The sequence below is a fragment of the Papilio polytes genome, unplaced genomic scaffold, assembly GCF_000836215.1.
Source record: "Papilio polytes unplaced genomic scaffold, Ppol_1.0 DF824069.1, whole genome shotgun sequence".
In the NCBI taxonomy this organism is placed as follows: Eukaryota; Metazoa; Arthropoda; class Insecta; order Lepidoptera; family Papilionidae; genus Papilio; species Papilio polytes.
The window spans coordinates 1,804,893-1,829,983 of NW_013525135.1; the positions used below are offsets into that span (position 1 = coordinate 1,804,893).

The 25,091-nt window shown below is 35.7% G+C and overlaps 1 protein-coding gene across 2 annotated transcripts; it reads left to right on the forward strand.

The window, feature by feature from the left end:
• Positions 1 to 6,034: 6,034 nt before the first annotated feature.
• On the forward strand, positions 6,035 to 24,607 carry LOC106100163 (MAP kinase-interacting serine/threonine-protein kinase 1-like). 2 transcript variants are annotated; one of them, XM_013278916.1, is made up of 7 exons: positions 6,035 to 6,415; positions 14,563 to 14,751; positions 17,197 to 17,438; positions 20,150 to 20,419; positions 20,810 to 21,031; positions 21,348 to 21,547; positions 21,819 to 24,607. In XM_013278916.1, exons 1-7 carry the CDS (start codon positions 6,379 to 6,381, stop codon positions 22,099 to 22,101), a joined length of 1,443 nt encoding a protein of 480 aa, XP_013134370.1. In that variant the 5' UTR covers positions 6,035 to 6,378; the 3' UTR covers positions 22,102 to 24,607. The 2 variants fall into 2 exon arrangements, with proteins under 2 accessions (XP_013134370.1, XP_013134372.1); XM_013278918.1 differs by lacking the exon at positions 6,035 to 6,415 and adding an exon at positions 14,015 to 14,090.
• The last annotated feature ends 484 nt before the right edge of the window (positions 24,608 to 25,091 follow it).

The window sequence follows — 25,091 nt, forward strand, 5'->3', positions numbered from 1 at the left end:
CCAGTTGAGGCACGCAATGACCACGGAATTCGAAGTGAATGTTTCTCAATGCAACTTGTACGAAGATTCTAGAAACATTGCAGACTAGTCGTAGCCTATTAGAGCATGGGTGTAAAAATCAATCTGGCGCACCTATAAGTATATTTACTACTAGCTCGTGTTCGCGACTTCGCCCGCGTGAAATTAAAAAAATAAATAATGTAGCCTATGTTACTCACTAATAACGTAGTTTTTGAATAATAAAAGAATTTAAAATCGGTCCAATAGTTTTTGAATTATTTCAATGCATAAAAAATACAAGTATTTTCTCTTTATTATATTAGTATGGATATAGATTGGCCCGGCACCGGAGCGCCTAAGCTGGCTCCTAACCCTGACTATTTTATAAAACCTCTGACCCTGTTATCTTTTCACTAATATTATAAATAGGAAAGATTCGTATATTATATATATTGAAAAACTACTGGGCCGATTTAAAAAAAATCACCTTTCAAAAGCTACGTTATCACTGAGTAACATAGGCTGTTTTTTTTTTAATTTCACGCAGTCGAAGTCGCGATCAACAGCTTGTATTTTATACTTAGCTTTTAAACAAAATGTTTTAATAAAGTACAAATACCGACAATGAATGTGTATGAATGCTATCATTGACAAGATGACAAATGTAGATATTAGCGTGCTTGTAGAGGTTGTCGGCTTGTACCGCTCCACCGAGCCCCATCGAGCCCCGCATGTATAATACATCGTAACCGAGGTACGGTCCGCGCAAAAAGTACAAATCACCAATGCAAATGTAGTTTTCCGTAACCTTGAATCCGGTGACCGAACGTTGGTACACTACGGGACAATAAAACTGGTATATGACATTGAAAATATAAAATTTAATTTTAAAATTTCTTAATATACTGTCATGCTGCTGAATACAATTTGAATTTCTTTTGGGAAAAGTGGATTTGACGGTGGAAAAGACGCATAGGAAGGGGAAATGTCCTCTTTATGTGCGTCTCCTCCTCCGTCAATTAAGGGTAGACAACGCATCTGCAATTTGGATGTTTATGGGCAGCGGTCGTTTCCTATTTCGGCCGCTTGCTAGTTTGCCATCTTATTATTATAAAAAAATATGGTTAGTTTTCTTTAAAAGCTTGTACCTATATTGTTTGTGCCCAATTCAATCTGATTTAATAGATTCAAATACAATACGTAAACATAGTAATAAAAATGATGTACGATTTTATGAACTTCAGTGTAATGCCTACATGAAGCAAAGCAGTGAAAAATAGACTCGTAATATATTAGAAACGAACCGCCTAGAGCCCGCTTAGCATATCATTTTGTAAACAATGAATGTCATTTCGAGGCTTACAGATTTATTCAATAGCATATTTACGAGGTGTTTTGTTATTAAAGACTAGCTGTTGCTCGCGACTTCGTCAGCGTCTAATTACGACAAATAATAAAAAGTATAACCTATGTTACTCACTGATAACGTAGCTTTTTAATGGTGTAAGTATTATGAAAGCCCTGTTGTTTTTGAGATATGTTATTACATACAAAAATACGAAAATACAAATCTATCCTTTTTATAATATTAGTATAGATAGTTTTTAAAAGCGTATAAATATGACTATGCTATAACAAATATGTTTCTATTTATTTGATAAATAAATCTTCTTTGATTTAGAATACCTTTAGAATACTCTACGTGAAGTGCGTATAGTGATGTTTATATAATTTTTATATGTAAATTGTTAAATAATTTTTGCACTAAGTAAATAAAGACAAAGACTTTACATTATCTAATATTAAATTAGACAGTAACCGAAAACAATGTTATCTCTAATTTAAGATTGTCACTATCAAGTAATCGGTCTGAGATAAAAAAAAATATGATTAGACGTTATAAAGAACTTAGTGACTGTAACATTTTTTTTATTCAATACTAGCTGTTGCTCGCGACTTCGCTCGTAACATAGTTTTTAATGTTACGAGCGAAGTCGCGCTTATAACATAGTTTTTTAATGGTGCAAGGATTTTTGAAATCGGTTTAGTAGTTTTTCAATTCTTCAATTCAATAGTTTTTCAAAAAAAATTCAAAAATGATAGATACAGATGACAGCTTAGTAACACACTTCACTAATTTCACTAACATTAGTAAGATTTTTGGATGGAAAAATAAAGTCTAAGCGAGCCTGTAGATTGTACAATTAAATTATTTTAATTATTAAATTATTTACTGATTTGCAAGCAAATAATTTGATTGTCCCAATTGTATGTTTGTCAATGAAATGTTGGTTTATCCTAGTAATAAAAAAAATAGTATGTAACAAGAACTATAATGAACCCATAGTCATTCATTATGTCATTCGTTCAACAGTATACTGCATATTAGTTGAAGTAAAACGTGACTTTGTTACAATAAGCAATACAAATACAATATTATTTACACTAAATATTCTTGTATTCTATTCATCTACGTTAACGTTCACATTCAAAATACTTAAACGGTTAGAAACAAGCAATGTACAGCAATAGTTTTAATTACATACTCGTGATGTGTGAATGATTATAATTCTCTACAATTATCATATGCATTGACGTCTTTGTTGAGCAAATAAAGCTTAAAAGTGATGTTAGAGAAGCAATGAAAAGGACCATTTACTATATTTGTCGAGTAGTCATTCAATTACAACTCGTGACTTCTTAAATGGTTCGCCTTTGGGCCTTGACTTCAATATTTCACAGATTAACTCTGAGCGTTTGCGATACTTGAGTTCGTTCATCTTTAGTTTTCATTTTCCCGACCTCTTGTAATAATTGGTGAAGTGTCAAGTTCAGTATTTCAGGCTGATGTGACGAGAATCCAAGGTGGCACATTGGTTCGCCATACTTTATAAAAAGATGTTGAGGAAATAAAAAAATAGCCAATGTTACTCTCAGAAAATGTAGCTTTTTAATTAGGAAGTAATTTGGACATCGGTCTAGTAGTTTTTGAGTTATTTCATTACATACAAAAACACAAATATTCCCTCTCTGTAATCTATAGCTATACTAATATTATAAAGAGGAAAGATTTATATTTTTGTATGTATTCGTTCAAACTCCACGCGGACAAAGTCGTGGGTAATATTAAGCATAGATGAGACCAATTCTAGTTCATTCGTTGTTACAGAAATTCTATTTACAAAATCACGTTGGAACAAGTTTGTTTCGTATGAATAGCATCCGAAATCTATTGATTTTTTTGCTAAAACTTGTTGCAACCCAAAAATCACCACAATGGATTACTTAAGACGAACATTCCTTAAGAGTCAGGTGTTCCGGATTGTATACGTGACCCCTCGCACACAAACCGAATCCAACACAAAGGAATACGAAAAATTGATCCAAGGGAATACCCCCACGCAAACCCCTAGCAGCCATAAACGTCTTTATTTTCCATCAATACAATCAAATACTAACTGTAATACATAAGTTTACAGTTGAAATTCAAATGTCACGGTTGTAGATATTTTTTTTTAAATATGGAACCCGCGTTCTCCGTCATTTTTAAAGGAGGCTATAATAACAATTTTGTTTTGGGTCGCTAATGTATATTAAAAAAAGCGAAGTGAAATAATATAAGTTGATAATTAAGTTAATTCATTCTATGATTACCAGTAAGCCTCTTTACCGTACGCTATCGCCTATTACATGACTAAAATATTAAATTAAAAACGTGATTACTGTTATTGGCTTTTAACATTGCTTTGTTTTTTTTTATTGCCTTTGTAGCGTTCAACCAACACAAAATATTTTCTAATTGTTTCGGGAATCCAAAAGAAAGATCAAACAGAGGAAGTCATAAGGACAAATATAGGTTAAAGATTTTTAACGCTTAATAAATGCGCGGTCAGCACATTTAGTGTACTCAAGTGTTACAAAGACGAAGTAGTAATATGCGGCAACATTCAGAATACCTTTTGTGAGTCCCTTTGTAACTTTATAACAAAGGTAAAGGGGAGAAATGTTTTGTTAACTTTTATAATTTAAAGCAAGCAGTTTAATAACTGTTTTATGTTTAATTTTTTTTTGTGTTTATAGTAGCAGTTGAGGGACATATTAGAGTACATATGTTTTCTTACGATAGAATGTTTAAAAAATACTTAAAAAGATAAAAAAGTGTCTTAGCCGTATCTACCCAAGAAATATAAGAACATAAGCTTTGTATGCTCTTACACTAATTAAGGTTAGCCGATGGGAGAGGCCGATAAAACTGTTTGCTAACAAAACATTTGCTGATCAAAATATGAACGATTATCGAAATTACGAACGTAATTCTTGATAAAAAGTAACAAAACAAAAACTCTTAAGTAGGTAGGTATAACACCTATCACCTGATATTAAAATTACTGACAGATTTATCACACGCAAAACACCTTTGTTCCCTCTACAGCTAAACATTTACGCAGGCATAGGTATTTGCAGACCATAAGAGACTTATACTCTTCGTCCATCCGATCCGAAGGTTTTCTCATTTACAACATAAATATCGTTACCCTTCTCAAAAAAAACTGTTAAAAGTGTATAATTAATCAAATTTAAGTAACATTGAGCCTATATAGAAAGTGGTAACAAAGGCAAAAAACAAAATAAACAATAAGACACAAAGTGTTGTTTAGTTTACCAATGGTTATGGTTAGATCCCAATGTAAACTTCTGGTTTATAGTATGGACAATGCATTGTTTTGTGGCTAAATAGCTATGGTTTGATAAGTTCTCGATAAAAACTAATAATACTAGTCAGTTTACTGCAAATATAGATATAGCAAAACCTCTCACTGCTCGATGAATAGAATTTCGATTTCAAATTGCAAAGTAGGGTCGAAATGAAAACGCCCAGTCATGTTTCGTTTAGCTTTATAAATATTAGTCTATGTATTTTTAAGTTTTAAATTAGATTGCGTTTATTTCTTATAAAACATGACTTTATCTACTATGTTGTTACTCGGAGATAAACTAACAAAATCACCTGATGTTTGAGTTCACTTCAGCTGATCTAATCGTGTGGGTGTAGTATAAAATAGCATAAACCGACTTATATGTACAAAGTAAACTGCCCTATTAAGTATGCTAACAACAGATCTTTGTGGAACTTGCTTCGAGTGCTATTGAATTTAAAATCATTCTGATTGTGGACAAATTGTATTTAGAAGCATACCGACCAGTTTTGTTGGGGTTATGTTATTGTCGGTCACGTAGGCATTAGAGCGAGAGATCCGAGGAATAAGAGAGATGTTTTGGTTCGTAGAGCAAAGCACACTAGCGAGAAAGAGACAGATGGGTGGCGTGACAACAAAGATGGCGGCGCCGGTTGCCGGTGGGCTGGTCGGCTCGGCCCGTACCACGTGCGTACTGCGTCGTACAGCGTACAGCAGCTCCCGAACAATGTTTGTCAACAAACGCCCTGTGAAGGTCATTCATAGAAGGGTTAGAGACAAAGGATCTAGTTACAAAATACAACAAGAAAAAAAAACAATAAAATTGTAGTTACCCTGTAAGATCCATTTTATCCTACTTAGGCGTAAGCAAGAAACAAGACTAAATACCTAAATTAATGAAGTAGGTATAATTTTGTATAGTAGACGGAATCTTTTATGTTTTTAATTCGATTCTTATCGAAAAATTGTCGAGTAAACATAGAAAGCAATTTTAGCACCGCTGATGCAATGATCAGTCCGTTGCTGTTGTATTACAGTGTCTGATGTTAGATATGTTATTTTGTGTGTGGGATATTTATCAAAAGGTTTTTGTTTTGAATTATGTGCGTGTATAGGTAAGTAAATTTTGATGCAGATGCAGTGATGGAGAGATGACGAGGCAACATCCATTGCCAGCCTAGCGACGTACACGAAGAGAAAAAAATAAACGACAAAAAATGTAAACACGTCAGCGTGCGAGAGAGTACGCATGCGCGGGCGGGAGACCACAACGACGCAGAGCTCGAAGGGGAAGCGCGGTGCGAGGGGCGCGGGGCAAAATGCGCCGCACCGCTGCTCCGAGCCGGCTGCGGCTGTTCATTTCGTCAGTTGGATTTCAGAACATCGAACGGGCGGGCGTGTGTAGGATGGATAGCTAAAGATACCTCAGTTTTTTTTTCATCCCGTCTTCTTACAGTGTTTGTTTAATACCTTCCGGCACACTATCCGTGAATCCTTCTCGACGGCGGTGCTTTTAAATTATTTTAGTATTTTGGCGTTAATTTTCTATATCTTGTCTCAACGCCTTTCCGATTTCACGTCGAGAAGGTGGCCGCACAAGTTTGAAAGCGGCTAAACAAGAGTACCAACACCCACTCGTTACATTATTGTCGCTGTATCTAAACATCAAGCAAACATCAGAATGGTTAAGAAGATATCTGAAGAAAGTGTAGATAGTGGTAAGTTACTTCTTTTTGATATCGAGTTTATAATTGCGAGTAACCGAGCAGGCGAGTGCGTTTCATAATTCACGACTATTGTGTAATTACTCCGTTAGCAGACAAGTTACGTGTAATTCCAGTTGGAACTCAATAAGATTGAAGCCAGTCTGGATGGAAATCGGTTCGTTTTCATTCGTTTATCTAGTTTTTTGTAATGTTATCAATCGATGACCCGTTTAGTGTTGGCCTATATAACTTTTGTTATTTAAATTCAGAAAATGATGGATTTATTAAGCTCATAAGCATCGGTTTGGATTGTATAAAACAAACATATTTAGTTTCTAAAGATTCAAAAAATATTATTTTGAAAAAACCAACCAAATAGGATAAAAATTGCAGTTTTGAGCAAATTATGTGAATAATAGGATAAAAATTGCAGTTTTGAGCATATTATTAAAAAGAAGTGAAACCGGCAATCCTCTATAGTTCTTCTAATCCAATAAAAGATGGGAATCTTCATCATTGCAGTTTACTACGTAATGTCGACGTTGCGATTCCTACCACATCGACAATTGGATTTATTTTATTACTAGCTAATGTATCAGCTTCTAATAATAAACAGCACCATAAAGTGCAGAAAAAAAATGATGCAAAATATCCATATGTTTGATTTTAACGCCGTCCTATTTTCATCCGTCGATATCGCTGACTTGGAAGAGGTCAATGATCTGTTAATCGCGCTAATTTGTCATCGCAAAGCGAGATTACCTAATTGAAAACGTATTTATACTTAGCAGACGTTCAATTAATTCATTCGTTTGTTTTTACATTTTTTAAATAATGGATTATGTCTTGTTGGAAGATATTCAACAGAGCAAATTCTAGCAGTCTCTAATGTCGGAGTTCATATGTTGTCCGGACGATGACCGTTCGCGGAACCCCGTTTGTTTCAAAATAAGGGTATTATTTCATAACTTGAATCCAGGATGTTTATATAAATATCTGTTGCCAAGAGTTTTTACGTCTATTTCAATGCTACTTTAGAGCACAAATGATTACAATAATCAATCAATAAATCGAACAAAATAAACGTTATTTATTTAGGTTTTACTACAATTTCCTTTTCCGTGTCTATGCTGGAAGTAAAGGCGGAACTTTAAATCTGATATTCGTTACCTTGTAAATAAAGGTTTGGGTGTTTTATTGTTGTTGGATTATACGTCAATTTTAACGAGAAATGTAGAAATGATTTACAGTACATAAATACAATCAGCGCGAATGACCCTGCTTTAATATTATCAACTGCACTCTTTATCTTCATTCATAACCTACAAATGATGTTTATATGGCCTTTTACAATCTTAGATGTTTGCCGGAAACTTTATGATTGTAGGAACAGTTTATTTTCAAGAATTCTAATAAGAAAATCGAAATAGAGTTAGGTTGATGAAAAACGAGAAATCCTACTTCTTAACTGAGGCCAAATGTCTTACTATCTTACTTCTTACTAATACTATAAATGCGAAAGTTTAGATGGATGGATGTTTATTAGAGTTTGTAGCCTAAACGGCTGAACGGATCTCGATGAAATTTGGTATAGATGTAGAGGATAGTCTGGAAGATCACAGCAATTTGTTTTTTATTCTTCGCGGACTACTACTACTAAAAAGCTAGTTATTTCTAAACTAGAGTAAATTAATATGGTGCGTTAGTATGCCCGGTTTGTAAAACGAAGATTTTTTTATAATATCCACACATGTGATCATATTTTTCTGCCACACATGTTTAAACCGGTAAATGCCGGAACAGCTGATGGTTCGCAGGATTCAAGCTGATATCTGAGTTAATTGATACCAAATGTTTTCATGCGTCACATCTTTGCTGGATTTTTTGTTAGGCATCTTATTTAGTTTAAATCCAGTTTGATGAATTATTAGTTCCTGTGCCTCTTTTATTTCAGCGTTGTAACTAATGTAATATATTTTGTACAAAATAATGCGGTAATAAGCGTCAAAGCTCAAGAGAAATTCCTTGTTTTTTGGAGAGTTTTATAACTGTTTCATATAAGAAAATTCCTTTCACATATTTCATGTCTAATCACGCGTTTTATAGGTGAATTCGTTTAATTTTCAATTATGGAATGCGTTTATAATTTGATAAAGTTTCATTATACTCGACGAAATGATTCCAACATGGCCGCTCGGGCGAGACGCCCCGCGTCTACGGCCAAGGTCACCTCCTAACACCGAACTGCGCACTCGACTTGCATTCACACAAGTACTATAAAAATGGAGTAAGTTGGTATATGACGTGGCATTCGATTGAGAGTATATTTAAGAAGTCAGTTTTTGAATGAGGGTTACGGATACGGTTTTGTTATCTACTGGTTTTTACTACATTTGTACTGTACGCCTTTTTAATATTTCAATAAATACGACATAAAATGCACATTAAATAATGATGGTTTGTTTATCAATATTCTCTAGTAAAATGTGAAAAAAAAAACTATTCTTTCACTTTTCATAAAGTCAATTTGCAAAATTATTAAGAAAACTGTACAGAATATTGGATTGTTTAGATTTGATTGCATCTGTGATGTTTTTATGGTCTGTGTGAATTCTGAGTCAATATATAGTGTGAAAAATGTTTATATGGAGAGTTTTTTAAACATGGAAATTCCTAATTGCATGCAGAATGTAAACTTGGTAATGTTATTATACATTTGTTTGTGTTATCGAATCGGAGTAACCTTGACCGTGACGGACTTAATGCCGCGTCATGCAGCCTCCCCGCGCACACCATACCCCGCCGGCGTACAGCGTTGCGTCTGGTTTGCGAATCGATTTCTTGTTATGCACCAAACCCCCTGACATTCCCCTCTCTTGTATCGCCTACGTACCAATACCTTTTGAAATACTTGAAAGTTATCGTTTATTTTTGAAACGAAGCCTCTTCAAAACAATATATAGTTAATACAACACGTAAACGGTTTATATCAAAAGTAAATTAAGATAGCGGCGTAAAAGTTGCTATGACGACTGCACATCGCGACATCTGCAAACTTGCGTGTTCTATTAGATTACTTACACTTTTCATATTCATAATTTTTGCCATTTGTTGCAATCAAATGAATCGGTGAAAGCGTAGGCAGAATCAAAAGTGCCCGTGATTGTTCCACAGATAACGGGGCGTGTTGACAATGCCAGACCTACTTGCCAATTAGTTCAGCTTTCGTTTCACGATCAGATAGACTTTAAATATTGAATATTTTATTCCTGCATACAATTTTGATGCATCTCGCTTGTCTGTTTGATTAATATCCTACTTTTCTATTCAATTGAAATAATCAATAGTTAGATATCTAAATGGATACATGTATATATGGTACATTCGTGCTTTTCTTTCAAATCTTTTGTGATATTACAGAAATTAAATTAATTTACTAAACTAGCTGTTCTCGTGCGGCTTCCTCCGCATGAAATTATGAAAGTTTTATTTTAATGTTTACATTTGTCAAATTATCAATAGCAAATGTCAAAATGACATGACATGACAAACCTTAGCAATCTTGCTTTCTTGATGTTGGCAGCAACTTATGGTCTCTTTCCCACATTAGGGTTTTTATCCAAAATATATACCCGCTAAGTTTAATGGCGTGAAAATATATAGCTTAAAGCGTGACGTAAGTGTAGGGCTTTTTATTAAAGAAAGAATAATTCATAAATATGCTGTAATTGCTGACATCTTAGGCAACAAAGAAGTGTGTGTTTACGCTTTATTATAACAGTATAGAAGTATAGATTGTAAAATGTTTCTACACTTTATATGTATGTGATTTATATGGACGTCTTAATTCTAAAGTTATTTAATACAGGATCCGTTACAGTAAGGGCATAAGTATGCAATTAGAAAGCCGTTGTACCGCCTTAGGGTATACAAAAGTATTGGGTTCGCGTCGATCGCTAAACGAGAGTGCATTCAAATGCCCGACAGATTAGAAAGTAGAAATTCAATACTCGAAGGCGCCATGTTGACAATTGGCGATTAAAAATATAAATACACTAGCTGTTGCTCGCGACCGTCCACGTGAAATAAAAAAAAACTAGTTACTTACAGAAAAATTAGCATTCTAACGGTGACAGAATGTAAAAAATCGGCCCAGTAGTTTTTCAGTTATTTAATACGTGCAAAAATACAAATCTTTGTAGTTCCTTGCATATTATGTTTTCACAAACGGAATAGCTTGCGGCATAAACTTCGTAGTATTCTTTTCTTGTATAAAATGCTGTGAAAGCATGGTCCTACAGCTATCGGCCAACAGTAATACTAATGCTTGGGTTTAGTTATAATATAGCTCTCTAATCACTAGAAAGTAATTGTCACTAGCTTTTTCCACTGATTTCACCTACAGCGCTTGTAAACAGCCTACTCGTTATTCATCCACAAAAAATATTTCAACGTATTAGATTTCCAAGTTTAAAAATATTTAAAAGAATTAATTGGTGTTCGATGTTTTTTAGCGTAAGTTAAATGACTTTTAAAACTATATCTTAGTCAGGTATTTTTATCATGATGTAGAATACGGTGCAGGGACAAAATTAGGTAACTTTCTGATTAGATAGAAATTAAGCGTTTCCATTTATTAAAGTATTTGTTACATACAGATGAGATTTGTATTTTAATTTATATTTTGAACCAATTTCTATTTATCTCATATGTTAATACTGCAAGAGTTAAGGATTTCGAAAGACTGTTGAATCGATTCGACATCTGTGTTGCGTAACCGCCACGTTGCCGGCGAGTTGCCTCGTTCCACCACGTGGCGCCACTGAGCTCACGCGCTGGCACACATGCCTCTTGTCTTTGCATAGATTTTTTTGTCCCAGTGTAATTAAATTATTTGTTAGTATGAGTATGTTTTTTGATTACTTCAATTATTATTTAAATTTGCATAGTACCATAATCGATTGAACGTTTTCGGTGCCTACAGAAATTGATCTGTAAGCACACATTGGAGTAAAGGAAGTCCACAACCACTAATTCACGTGGATTTTGTAAATAAACAGTGACTAAAGGTGGATTTCGTTTTACGTAATGGAAAGATATTTAACATGTTTATTTTTAATCGTACATTTTAGATAACATCGCTTTTATTCGCATTAAAATTGCCGAATTTATTCGTCACAACGGAAATGGACTAATTAAAAACAACTAAATTGTATGCTTCATTATAATTTGTCCTTGTTAGTTTGAAGTTTAAATGCGACATTTGTTTAATCGTGATCAAGTTAATGTGGGTGCGCCGTTCTTTGTTGAGCCACGATTTAGTTTTGTACAACAATGATCAGGAGTCATTTTATTATGGTTTTTAACGACTCTTTGTTATGGTTCGTTGAGTTCCGTTGGAAACAACCAAAACTAGTAGATATAGAGAGTTGCGTATTAGCAAAAATAAGGGCGTAATACACGAGCTACTAAAATATATATTTCTTTTAATTTACAGAGCGTTTAATTGTTAGTAATAACTTGTGTTTGTAGAGAAGACTTATTAACAATGCTATATTTAACGCAATGTGCCGTTCGTATAATTAATATAGGAATATAGAGCAATTTGTAAACAGGAAGTGTGCATATGAAACTGCCGATTGCGAGATAGTACCGCTGTTATTCAATTATTCATATGAATGTTTCTAATGTGCAAAAATACATTTCAATTCACATTTCAGATAAATATTAAAATCATCGTATTAATTTGTCCAATAGCAGTATTGAGGAATAAATGTTATCTCAATTGTGTTGTCCATTGTACCAACCAAGTTGATATTAGATAAGGTAGCCTTGGGAATCCGACTTAGTTACAGTAAAAAGTCAAGGATTTACATGAACTCGATTGTATTTTTATTTTAATATCTTACTAATATTGTAAATACAAAAGTTTAGATGGAGGGATGTTTGTTAGAGTGTGTAGCCTAAACTACTGAACCGATCTCAAAGAAATTTGGCATAAATATAGAGGATGATAGGCTTTTCACTTTAGTTTTTTTTTTAAATCCAGGCGGACGGAGTCGCGGGCAAAAGCTAGTAATTTTATATTTGTGTAGAATGGAAAATTTGTTGAATAAGATATTTTTAAGAATAATAAATACTACAGAGCGTTGGATATATATACAAGAACTGTATTTTTACCGCGTGGAAGTTATTGATAAACATGTTCGTTTTATTTTTATCTTTCCGTCGTTAGCATAGAGTATAATTTCGTATAACAATATATTTGTTGATAGCGTATATATGTCACGTATTCTTCAGATACTGACTTGTAAATTACATCTGTATTCAAAACATTAAGTAAAATGTAAGGAAGACGGTATTGTGCGTTAGCATTATACAAAGAGATACTTATATCGTACTCAGAGTAATTTATGTTAACTTAAACATCATTTAGTGTGCACTCGTAAATCCACACTAAGGATGACTTAGTAACCAATAAACGACTCTTGAGTGTTAATTCTATAAGTACTAGACATTCAGTGCCCCTGCTTTAGTGTTGTATGTAATGTAGGATGAACAGCGTAATTGTATGTATAAATGGTTGCTTTGTTTCACTAATTATACAAGTAGCAACTCTATTAGACTAACTATTGTTTAAGAATGGAAGTTACGCATATAAACATGGAAATTATTAATCGTTTATGTATAAAATTATCTTTTTTCTAAGATAAGTAAGATAGTAGATTATTATAATTATATCAGTATGGAATCTTTTCTTAACCTTGTAGTGTCTCAAAATCGCAGTTTTGAACAAATGTTTGTCTTACTATTTGTTTATCATGCATCTCTAACCCAATATCATGAATGAACTTTAAATTTATCCCAACATTAAATGTTACTACTGACTACTGACTAGTATAAAGTAGGTAGAATCCGAGACCTCGAGCGGGAATGGTACGTGGGCAGCGGCCGCTGGGTGCGCCGGTCACCGACCCCGCTTTGTTTGCCAACTCAGCTGCAGTCACGCCACGCCACTGTGACGTCACAATATCGTATTCACCGATTGACGACATGTGTACCCTTCGATAAAAACCTTTTTGTTCCTCAGCCAATACTATTTAATAATATACAAAACAGTTTATATTGTTACAAAAGCTTAAATTATAACGCAATCGTTATACAATGCATATGACGTTTTAAAAATAAAATAATACATTAGTCCACCAATGAGTATACGAATTTAGATCAGTTGTACAAGACCTACAAAGCGTCCAACTAACGGCTATTCTGTTACGGTGCATTCAGTCTACGTGCTGGTAAATGCGTATGGACAAAATATTTATTTAATTACATCTTGTCGAATGTAAATAAATATCTGTCGCAGTTATATTCAAATTTCGAATACAATGACATGCAAGCAACGGTTGCCATGGTGATAGAAGAGCACAACGACAAAAGAGTTGGTATTACAACGACTTTTTTTTGTTGTATCTGTGCAATTTTTACACAAATGCAAATTGACAGCAGCGTCAGCAGCATAAATGTTAATCAGTGAAATGTGAAATAAAAAATTACAATTTTTAAAAACAGTTTGTTATTAATTATAACGGAATTATTTAGATATGAGATGTAAATTAATTATCCAATTAAGTTTCTATAAACTAAAACAATTTGTAAAATAGGTGCCATAAAATGAGTATTCAAGGTAAATTTTTAGTGAAAGGTTAGAATAGAAATTTTACAAACCTATTCGCGAATACATTACTAAATTAGTCGACAAGAAACTTAAAGCCTACGAAGGCGGCTTGGATTTCTCGTTCGTCCTTACCATTATTCTAATTTAATGGCTATAACTGGAAACTAGTTTCTTCTAGAAGCTATTTGTTGATTTCGTGACTGTTCAATAACATGATTTTGTCTTAAACGACGAATACCTTTTAGTATAGTACCGACTATTGGATCAATTCATTTATTTCTTCTTCTTCTTGTCCTATGTCCTCGAAGTGGGGCAGAGGGCATCCACAGTGCGCTGCCTGCTCGCTCTATCCTGGGCTCTGCGTTTCATTTATTTGGTCCGTCTCAAGTCCGCTAAATTTTTATGCAATTAAAGAGCATCCTTTTTAATTTTTATTGGTTTGTTAAATTAGCAGCGTTAAACGGTGATATGTGTGTTTTAGGTGTGGGCCGCTGCAGCAGCCAGTCCGGTAGCGAGCGTGATTCGGACGGCGGCGGCGCACGCGCTGAGCCCTCCGCGCCCATGGCTATCGCCGACAGCGAGGAGCTCCAGCGCCGCAAGGAGGAGGCCCGCAGGAAGCGCCGCAGGAAGAAGCGCTCCGGCAGCTCCGTCGTCACTTCGTGCTTCCAAGGTTAGTCTCACTTCCTACGCGGAACAATCCATTCAACTAAAAGATTACGTCTCTGTTTCTCTTAATATATGTAACTCTTTACGTATGGTCGATATGACACGTTCAGCTACAATTTTACCGTAGTCACTGTTTTTCTGTACCCTCCCTCCTTCAAGTAAATTTTAGACTTTATTATTTCGTAGAAACCGATGATCGTTTGCTAAATTGCCACGTTTTAGTATACAGGATGATTTTTAACGGATGGATCAACGGTTTTGTGGAGTTTGAGGACCTCAATAGCTATCATTTATACGCAAACTTTGTTGTCTGATTACATATTTTTGTAAAAAAATCGGAAAAATCAGATTTCCGACATAAATTTGACCGTACATCCAAAATAATGTGTTTACAGTGGTCAAAAAAACGACCGTCCGTTAAGAATCGACCTGTATATAAACCTTTAAGTAATATGTGAGCTTCACATTGGTCAAAGTAGTAAGTAGTACTAAGTAGTTACGTGAACAACTTCAAGTGAATAAGTTGATGTTAAACAAGAAAGTTCTAGAATTTCCATTTATAATTAGAAATTAAATTGTTATTCAAATGGAATCGACCTCATTTCGATTAAATATTGCGATTTGATTAAAACAAATCATCGGAATAAAGACATCGATAACCTGAATACCTAAGTAAAATATAATTATTATAATTTATAGCTTTTTAAATTCTGCTGTCTTACCCTGACGGAGTATAATTGTATTGTATTATAATTATGCTAATACCATACTATAGATATAAAAATAGAACGATTACAATTTACGTCATACTGAGTAATTAAATTATGTATCCAAACACAACTACGATAGACCAAGTGTCCTTAAAAATGGTCATTAGTGTTGACGTGACAAACTTCCTTAATTATAATTTTTAGGTCAACATTCGTCAATGTTTTTACGGCAATTACATCTACAAATATAGTTTAACGTAGGAGTTTGTTTTAGCCATGTCTAGAAGACTTATACGAAGTCAATAATATATGTTAGTCATGACATATTCAAGTATAGTTAAAAAACAGGTATACAAAAATCAAAAGTATTCTCTCTACTTATACGGATATTATGAGGTCATTTTGTCGCCCACTGACCGGGTCCCTAATCCGCCAGTCTGTGTTGTCTGCAGACGTATTAGTCATTCTGCGATTAATTTTGTTTGTTGTATTATATAATGTTGATAATTTTTTATACTGTACAGTCAAGGAATTAAATTCGCTACCCATTTAATAAAGTACATACATTAATTTTTCGATTTATTTGTAAGCGTCATTTCACAGATAGGAAATAAACGTCCTCAAATGTGAAATGACTACATAGTAACAGTGTGTTAGGTAATTGCCGAGCCAGACATAACGAACGCAGTAGTAGGGCTTCAGTCGGATGTTTTTGCTTACCTTTGACTGTTGTATAAGCTATACGCATTCGCAACGCTATTGTTCTGTTACTGTACTAACGTAAAGACGAATATTTGTCAACATTTTCACGAGAAAATACACATCAATATAATTTAACTAAATTCCTTGCAGTTGAATTTTGTATACTTTAATGCATGAACTGTGGAATAATTTCGATATTACCAACACTGATCAATCTTTTAGTCGTGAGAACTGTGAACTCTGTTGGAATAATAAAAAACTAGAGTAATAGTTCACAAGTGATTAAACGTTATTCAAATTTTTATCTGCCTTTGTCGAGTGTACTCCGCACCCTCGCCGAAATGAAATTGCTTTTGTCCCTTCATACATAGTCTTGTTATTACGTTGATGGAAATTAGGGCGCAATTCTCTGAACGGATACGATTGGTCAAGGGTACCCTAGCTTAAAACGGTTGTACTTGTACGAACAGCTTATGTAGGTACAAACATATTACGTCATTTGCAAATAAGTAATGATAAACATTGAATGACTTCATTATTTACTAACGTTTTGGAAAGTTGTTGAATTTGAATGACTCACACATGTTTTCGGCATTACTTTTCTTAAGATAAGGGTTGTTTTTATGAGAGATGAGATTAGATACAGATTGCCATTACATTAAAAGAAGTTCAATATGTATTAAAATATATATTTTTTTATATTATAAGGTGGCAAACAAACAAGCGGCCACCTAAATCCGCCAAAGTGTCGAAGTGACCGCTACCCATAGACATCCGCAATTGTAGATGCGTTGCCTACCCTTAATCGACGAAGGAGGAGTCGCATATAAAGAGGATATTTCCCCTTCTATGCGTCTCGTCCGCCATCAAATCCACTTTTCCTTCCCTTCCTTTTCTCAAAAGAAGAGGGTGGAAAGGAAAAGAGAAAATGTATTTATTTTATAGTATAGTTTTGATTATTAAGTACATTAGTCTAGCTAGTTAGTTCGTGTTTTACGTAAGTAATATTAGGTAGTAATAATATTGTTTTTACGCAGACCTGTACAAGCTGACAGGGGAGGTGCTGGGCGAGGGCGCATACGCGTCGGTGCAGACATGCGTCAACATCTACACGGGGCGAGAGTTTGCAGTGAAGATCATAGACAAGGTGCCCGGCCACGCCCGCGCCCGGGTGTTCCGCGAGGTGGAGACCTTCCACTACTGCCAGGGACACCCCAACATCATCCAGCTCATTGAATTCTTTGAGGACACCGACAAGTTCTATCTTGTCTTTGAAAAGGTTAGTACAGATATAATATTCATTTTACGATATATTGGCTATGGTGTTAGGTACTCTTAAGATCGAATTCACAACTGTTGTGCGATTGTCGATTGTTTCGCAACCCATTCAACTGTTTAGTTGCACAACTAAAAATCGATTAGTGTACCTCCATATAAGCTCATAGGAATCTAAGCGAGACTAAACAGTTGTGCGATAGTTCGTAGGGTGTTCGCGCTCTTAGTCGATATTTTAAGTCAGTTAAGGTTACGTCAAAAGTACCTTTACTTTTGTATTGTCGTAAATTATCAAAACTTCATTTAATTTGCATTGTTTAATGTTTTATTAAATTACTCTGATAGGTTTCACATAATGACAATAAGTCACTTATGTAATTGTTAAAACTATTGCGTATTTCATCGAGTGTTATCTGAAATTTATTAGATTACTATGAAATCTGATTATAAATATTTGACTCTACTAAAGTATTTTTAGTTTTTTTACTATTATCTATATCAATACACATAATTTTCCATCGATTTGTTATCAAATCCGGCATGGTATCTATCGTATGTTTCTTCTAACTGATTTTTGATGATAAAATGTACTTTGAAATTTTTATCACACATTCAAGTAGTAAGGACAAACGACTTACTTAAACAAACTCGTAACTTTACTGTGTAATAGTTAGCTAATGAACGCTTTGGAAACTGTCAACATTTAATTTTACAAATACCTAGGCTTATATCGGTTCCAGTTTTAACGAAGCGATCAATACGGAGACGGACGCTAGTAGTTCGATGCTAACTTGGATCGCTGTTTGTTTTTCCCTTAGCGTGTAATCTCAAACGAAGCTAAGTTTATCGTGTGAACGTGACGTAAACACTGCGCCACTAGAATGTCAAACACCTATAGTTTCTATACAGTTCATTCCACCGTTCCAGAAAGTTCGACGCTTCACGCCCACTTAGATACGCTTTTCTTGTAATAACAACACATGTTCTTTGCTATTTAAATTGTATTAATTGACACATTTCATACAAGTGTTCTGCTTGTTTTAGTTTTGATGTGTAGAAATAAAAAAAAAATTTACAGGGATATCCCAGATATATAGTCATCATCTCCCCCTATCGTACTCCCGTGGTGTCGCAACGGGTTTTCGTCCTCCAAATTCATCATCCGTCATCTCAGTCATCACTCCCTTCTTGATCATGTCTCCTTTCACGCAATCCTTTCATATTCTAGGTACTACTACATATCCCTTTTTATTGTAGACACGTAAAAGTCTTGTTAAATAACACTACCAAGTAAAATTAGAATATGTCATTACTTATATGAGGGGCTTACGCAGTCTGAGGCATGTCAACATGAATGCAGATTGTTGCGTCACCAAACACTTCCGTGCCAATACGACAGCGCTCGAACTTTCTTGCAACGTTTTTAGAATTTAATGGAAAATGATGAGAATATATCTTGTCGACTATCGGAAGAGAGTTTGATTCGAATATAAGCGGAAATCTCTATATTCAATCTCAAATCATTTCTGCTGATTTGTGTTGTTTCTTATATGAAATTTAATATATCTATACTATATTAAATCTGTTCGTTATAGATTGGATTGGTGGTCTATAGAATCTATTGGTTAGAGAGTAAGGAGAGAAATAACTTGCCCCATTCAGATATAAAATCTTAAAAAACTAGCTGTTGCTTGCGACTTCGTCTGCGTGAAAAAATCGTAAATAATATAGCCTATGTTAATCAGTGATAACGTAGCTTTTAAATAGTAAAAGAATTTTTGAAATCGGCCCAGTAGCTTTTTTTAGTTATTTCAATACATACAAAAATATTAATCTTTCCTCTATATTAGTATGTATAATTTTGGTTTAAAGATTGAATATTGACTTAGGTCGTAAAAAGCGAAAATTAAAAAAAAAACAATGTTACCTAGACAGACATTAGTGAGTCACATCGGGGCGCGTGTTGCCGCTTGTTGACACATTGAACACTTTTAGCGTATGATAATGTTTCATTGTTTGGGGAATGTTCCGCCGATTTACCTCATTGTGATGTAAACAAATGTATGTAAACATAACTCATGTCGGGGGCGTCATTGTTAGCACAATAGTCAAGGTGACACTGCGAATATAGACAATAGCGTTTTTGATTGTTGGACTTTTATAACGATATACCCATTGCTAAGTATGGATTAAACTATTTGATTTATATATGAAATTATAGAGAAATCTCTCTGTCTCGCATCATTACCAGCTCACTACACGTCCCCACCGAGGGGCTCAGGCCCTACCCTTAGTAAGGGGGTGTAGTCACCCCCTTACTAAGTGGCCTAGTGGCCATAGTCAACCACGCTGGCCATGTGTGGGTTGGTTGACTATCTATCTACCTTGTTTTATTTATTTTTATTTATTGAATTAAACCATCAGAACAAAATTATGACACATCATTACGATACATTTTACATAGTACAATAAGTAACAGGCAGATAATTAATCCTTATTATAGACGACATACATAGAAAAATAACAACAACAACAACAACAACAGTACAACAGTAGACAGACATTTTTTCGTTATTGAACCCAAAAAGTAAAATTTAAATTAAATTTAAGCGATAACGTCATAGATATTTTTTATCGTGTCGTATTGTTCGTAGTGTTTTCAACAAATACTGTTGTTTGAATAAATAATTTGAATTTTATTTTTTATTGTTACAGATCAACGGTGGCCAGCTCCTGTCTCGTATCCAGGAGCACCATTATTTCTCGGAGCCGCAGGCAGCGGAGATTGTGCGCGAGATCGCGAACGCGCTGCACTTCCTGCACGGCAAGGGCGTGGCGCACCGCGACCTCAAGCCGGAGAACATTCTATGTGTGCACCGCGACAGACTGTGCCCCGTCAAGATCTGCGACTTCGACCTCGGTAGTGGCATCAGCTTCACCTCCAGCCTCGCCAGCCCGCTCGCCACGCCGCAGCTCATGACACCGGTCAGTTAACACACTTACTGTCACGACAATTTACTACAAAAATCTTTTACATGTCATATTAAAAATTATGTAAAGACTCCTTACTACTGTCTGTTCTAGTAATACTTGACTACAGTGAGTTTTAATGCTGGTTTTTCTTACTAAAGTTTTTTAATTCTACCCAAACGGAGTCAGGCGCGAAAGCTAGTACATAATAAAAAATAAAAACTTGTGCTTGTCAACTATTTGTAAGTTAATAAAATAAAACCTCGCGTCGTCGTCGTCATCGTTAGTCGACCGGTTCAAACCGGTTAAACATACTTGAAGTTACGAAATACCCTAGGATGTGAACATTCCCATATAACTTCATTTAAACAAACAAACGTAATAATTAACAATGTATGATTGTAGGTGGGCAGCGCGGAGTTCATGGCGCCGGAGGTGGTGTCGCTGTTCGCGGGCTCCGCGGCGACGCACTACGACAAGCGCTGCGACTTGTGGTCGCTGGGCGTGATCGCGTACATCCTGCTGTGCGGCTACCCGCCCTTCCGCGCCGACTGCGGCAACGACTGCGGCTGGGAGCGCGGCGAGAACTGCCGCGCCTGCCAGGAGCTGCTCTTCACCACCATACAGGTACCTGCCTAGAGCTACTTACAGTCAATTAAGTTTATTAATACTTCGCCCCAAACCTGAAATTCATACTATATTACAAGACCGTTCCTCTATGCTAATATTATAAAGAGGAAAGATTTTTGTATTAAAATAACTTACTGGGCCGATTTCAAAATTTCTTTCATCATTAAAGCTACGTTATCAATGAGTAACATGGGGTTTTTCCCCATTTTTTAAAATTCACGCGGGCGAAGCCGCGAGCAATACCTAGTCATCAATACAATCTTGTAGAGAAAGTACATTGTCTAATGTGATTAATTGTATGTTTGTTCTCCAGGAGGGTAGGTACTCGTTCCCGGAGGAGGAGTGGGCGAACATATCGTGGGAGGCGAAGGAGCTGATCGGGCAGCTGTTGGTGCGTGAGGCGTCGCACCGGCTGAGCGCCGAGCGTGTGCTGCAGCATCCCTGGCTGCGGCGCGCCGGCCCCGCCGACTGCCGCGCCGCCCCGCCGCTCAACACGCCGCGCAACATGCAACGGTAATACATCTTAATCTATGAATATGCCTCAAATTATTAAAAAAAATTATTTTGAAACTTAAATATCACGAATCTTTAACATCATCTATGATATTAACGTTGCCAGGGATGTTAGGCGAAGAAGCAGCTGTCCTCTTGAATCGGAAGATGTAAAATATATTAAAAATATTACCCCGAATAAGTGCATGTTAATGGTAGCTACACCCCTCCTAGAGCTTACATCTTAAAACTTTTTGTGTTAATAAATATTTGTTAATACAAATATTTCCAGTAATATGTCGGCTCGCAACCTGTCGAACTTCGCGGAGTCAGCGATGGCGGTGAACCGCGTGATCCAGCAGCATTTCTCCATGAACTACTCGTACATGGAGCGTCCGGCGGGCGCGCTGCGCTCCAGCAAGTCCTGCCACCCCAGCCCCGACATCCTGGAGGACGAGCTGCCGCGCTGCGTCGACGACTGCTGCCCCCCACTGGGCCTCTCGCCGCCCGCGGAGTCGCAGCTGCTGCGTCGCCGTCTGCAGCAGCCCACGGACAAGTCTGTGCAAGTGCACTAACTCCCCCCACGCCGCAGACCCCCGCCACCCCTACCAATGATACGCCCTCGACGATCATGCTACCGAGCTACAAGTGAAACTTCTACTAGACAGTTCTATTACCTAGTTTGTGAGCGGATGATTCCAAGTATACCTTGTAACGAGTAGTGTATTTGTAACTTTAGCTGTAAGCACATGGCTCGGCTTTATGCTTAAAGTGTTCGGTTTGGGATCTGAGGACTCGAATGTATGCTAGTGTAGCTGTACCCGCCGATTTGCCTCAACATTGTGCGGTTGTGCTACTCGGTCTCCCTGTGACGTCACACCTAGCGAACGAACGTGCGCGTGCGCATGCCACCGCGTCTGTGTCAGTGTCACATTCCATCGAGCGACGCAGTACAAGATTCGACCCCCACCGCGTTGTACACCCCCCTGTAATATATCGCTTGCGACGCCAACTAAAGATCCTTGTTAGAACAAAAAAAAAAACTAATTTCGCACTCGACTTTGTTAATAAAAAACTTTGAGTACAATTTATACCTCTAAAGTCTATGCAGAGTTCATTTTTTTAAATTTTAATTGTCTGGTGTGAAGTTAGAGTAAAAACGTAAAAAAAATATTTGGAGAGTATATTTAGGTGGCAATGATCTCCTGTTGGTGTTGCAAGCGACCTGAGACAGTTATCTAAACAGTGGCTGCAACGTCTGTTTAAAAATGTAGATCTAGGAAGATGTGTCGATCTTGTCGCAGCATTGTTGAAGCTGATTTACTATGTTATAATTTGAAAGAAGGGCTAAAATGTACCTAATAATTGCTGTTTTTGTATTGTTTTGTAGATTATTAATATTTGTTAAAATTACTTACTGACATGGTTCGAATTCCAGTGGTTTTTATATGATCAGCCAAATAGTGATGACTCGTAAATACCGTTCTGTGAAAAGCAACACTTTTAAAGGGAATAGTTTGCTGTAAATGCTTTTCGCTCTGCGTAGTGACGAAAATATTAAATCAGCAAAAATACTCCTTATTCAAGTCTACTTTTTGAATGCTAATTACATGAAATGTTCAAAAAAGCATTAATTTGAACGGCGAGTTTCTAGATGTCTGCTTTCATGTTACTTTGACTTTCCGGCTTATATTTGTCCCAAGTCGAAAGTGAAGTTGCAGTACTTGTGGGCGTTGCGGCCACTGCACCGCGACGGACACGCGACGACGTGACGGTGACGTGACGACGTCGTGACGGCGACGACTCTTGCTATAAGACACGTCCGATCGCGACTCTACTGTCAACGGTACTTAGAGCTGTAACAGTTTTATTTGAGCCTTTTAAAGATATATTTTTATGGATAAATAAAAACGACTGAATAGTTTTTATCTATATGTAGATTGTATTTGTGAGTTTGTTGCGGAGACCGTTGGTCGATAAAATCGTATTATATGAAACATAGTTGTGCTGAACTGTACATTATATTCGATAACAGATTATTTTCATTTTGTTTTCTCTCCGGATTTATGAAATCCGCTGTACAGAGAGGAGCTTATTGTGTGATCGACTTCCGTTCGTGGCCTATCCTTTTTTTTTTTGTAAAAAAAACGAATGTGTTAAATTTTGTTACTTTTCGATAGCGTGTTCGGAAACTAGTCTGTTATGTGATTGTTTTTGCATTTTTACCAACCAACCACATCTCATTAATTAAGATTGAATCGAGCTAAGTTTTATACGGGAGTCAAGGGAAATATGTGACATTTTGGATTAAGAATGGTTCGAGACTACAGTCCGACACATGTATATATTTATGTTAATATAAAAAAAAATACTAGGGTAAAAACATTTGTCTCATTTAGAAGTAAACAAAATCTCTGCAGTAGGATCTACTTCAAAGCATTTTGAATCTTTTAAATTTTAGACTTCACAACACCCAATGTGTCTTCCATGGTTTTGTTATAAATTTACACTAAAAAATCCATCAAATCAAATTAAGGCAGATGTACATTCTTTTTTCTAATTCTGTAATTCAATGTTTTTAATCAATCAATCTGTATACATGTTTTTGAATGTAAGCAAGATATGATTTGCTTTTTTTCTAGAATATAACTTGGTACTTGTGAAGGGGGCACCTGTGGACTGAATTAAAAAGAAATGTCATATATTTTGTTCTACTTGAAAAGTGTTGGTTAAGTGTTGCATGGTGTTCCATGGAGCTGCCATATAATTGTGATCAGTTTGAATACTTTTTGTAATAACGGAGAATGAAGTGTTGAGATAATGTTAAGTGTAGACCTGCTAGTTTGTAATCCTGCATGGAAGTTTGATTGGAGAGACGCGCAGCGCCACCTATCTTAGAATGTTATAATTTCTATTTCCACAAATTTTATGTCTTTTTTTTTATTATTATTGTAATGTTATTTGTAACCTTTCCGGTGGCTTGATCCAATCAAATTGAAACTTACGCAGTACTTTGTTAAAATTTTGTTTCGACTAAATCATTGATTTAAAACTCATTGAAATACAAATGTTTGAATTTCCAAAAGTGCGTTTTAATTATCTCAATCCCAATTTTACCAAAGAAATAAACAACTGCTTTAATATCTACATTATGCAGATGGAAATAGCAAATTAATTTAGCTGTTGACAGCAAAAGTCTAAAAATACCGGACTAGATACAATTTAAAAGTGTTTGTTTTCGTTCCCTATCCATTCCATTCCATTCCCTGATTAAAAACAAAACAAAATCACACAGAAAATGTAACAATATGATCAGGCTATACTATAAGCTGTTGAGCTTTGGGTCTATTCGATTTTCGGCACTTTGGCGCTGACTAGCGGTTGTCAATAGTGGGAAGAATTCGAACACATGACAGGGATAGAGTAAACTGTCGCCAAAATTGATAGGCGCTTTTAAGTGGGAATGAAACAAAAGGTGACTTCTCCAACAAAAAGCAGCGAGTTGTCCTTAATTGTATAGACCAGTGAGTGTAAAACTAATTTGTAATGGTAAGAGAATGGCATT

Bases quoted from the DNA above. Each gene is read 5' to 3' on its own strand.
- LOC106100163 (XM_013278916.1), top strand. From the start codon at position 6,379: ATGGTTAAGAAGATATCTGAAGAAAGTGTAGATAGTG. The intron at 20,420-20,809 runs GTCAGTTAACAC...GTATGATTGTAG, and splicing joins CGCCGCAGCTCATGACACCG to GTGGGCAGCGCGGAGTTCAT. The intron at 21,032-21,347 runs GTACCTGCCTAG...TTTGTTCTCCAG, and splicing joins TGCTCTTCACCACCATACAG to GAGGGTAGGTACTCGTTCCC.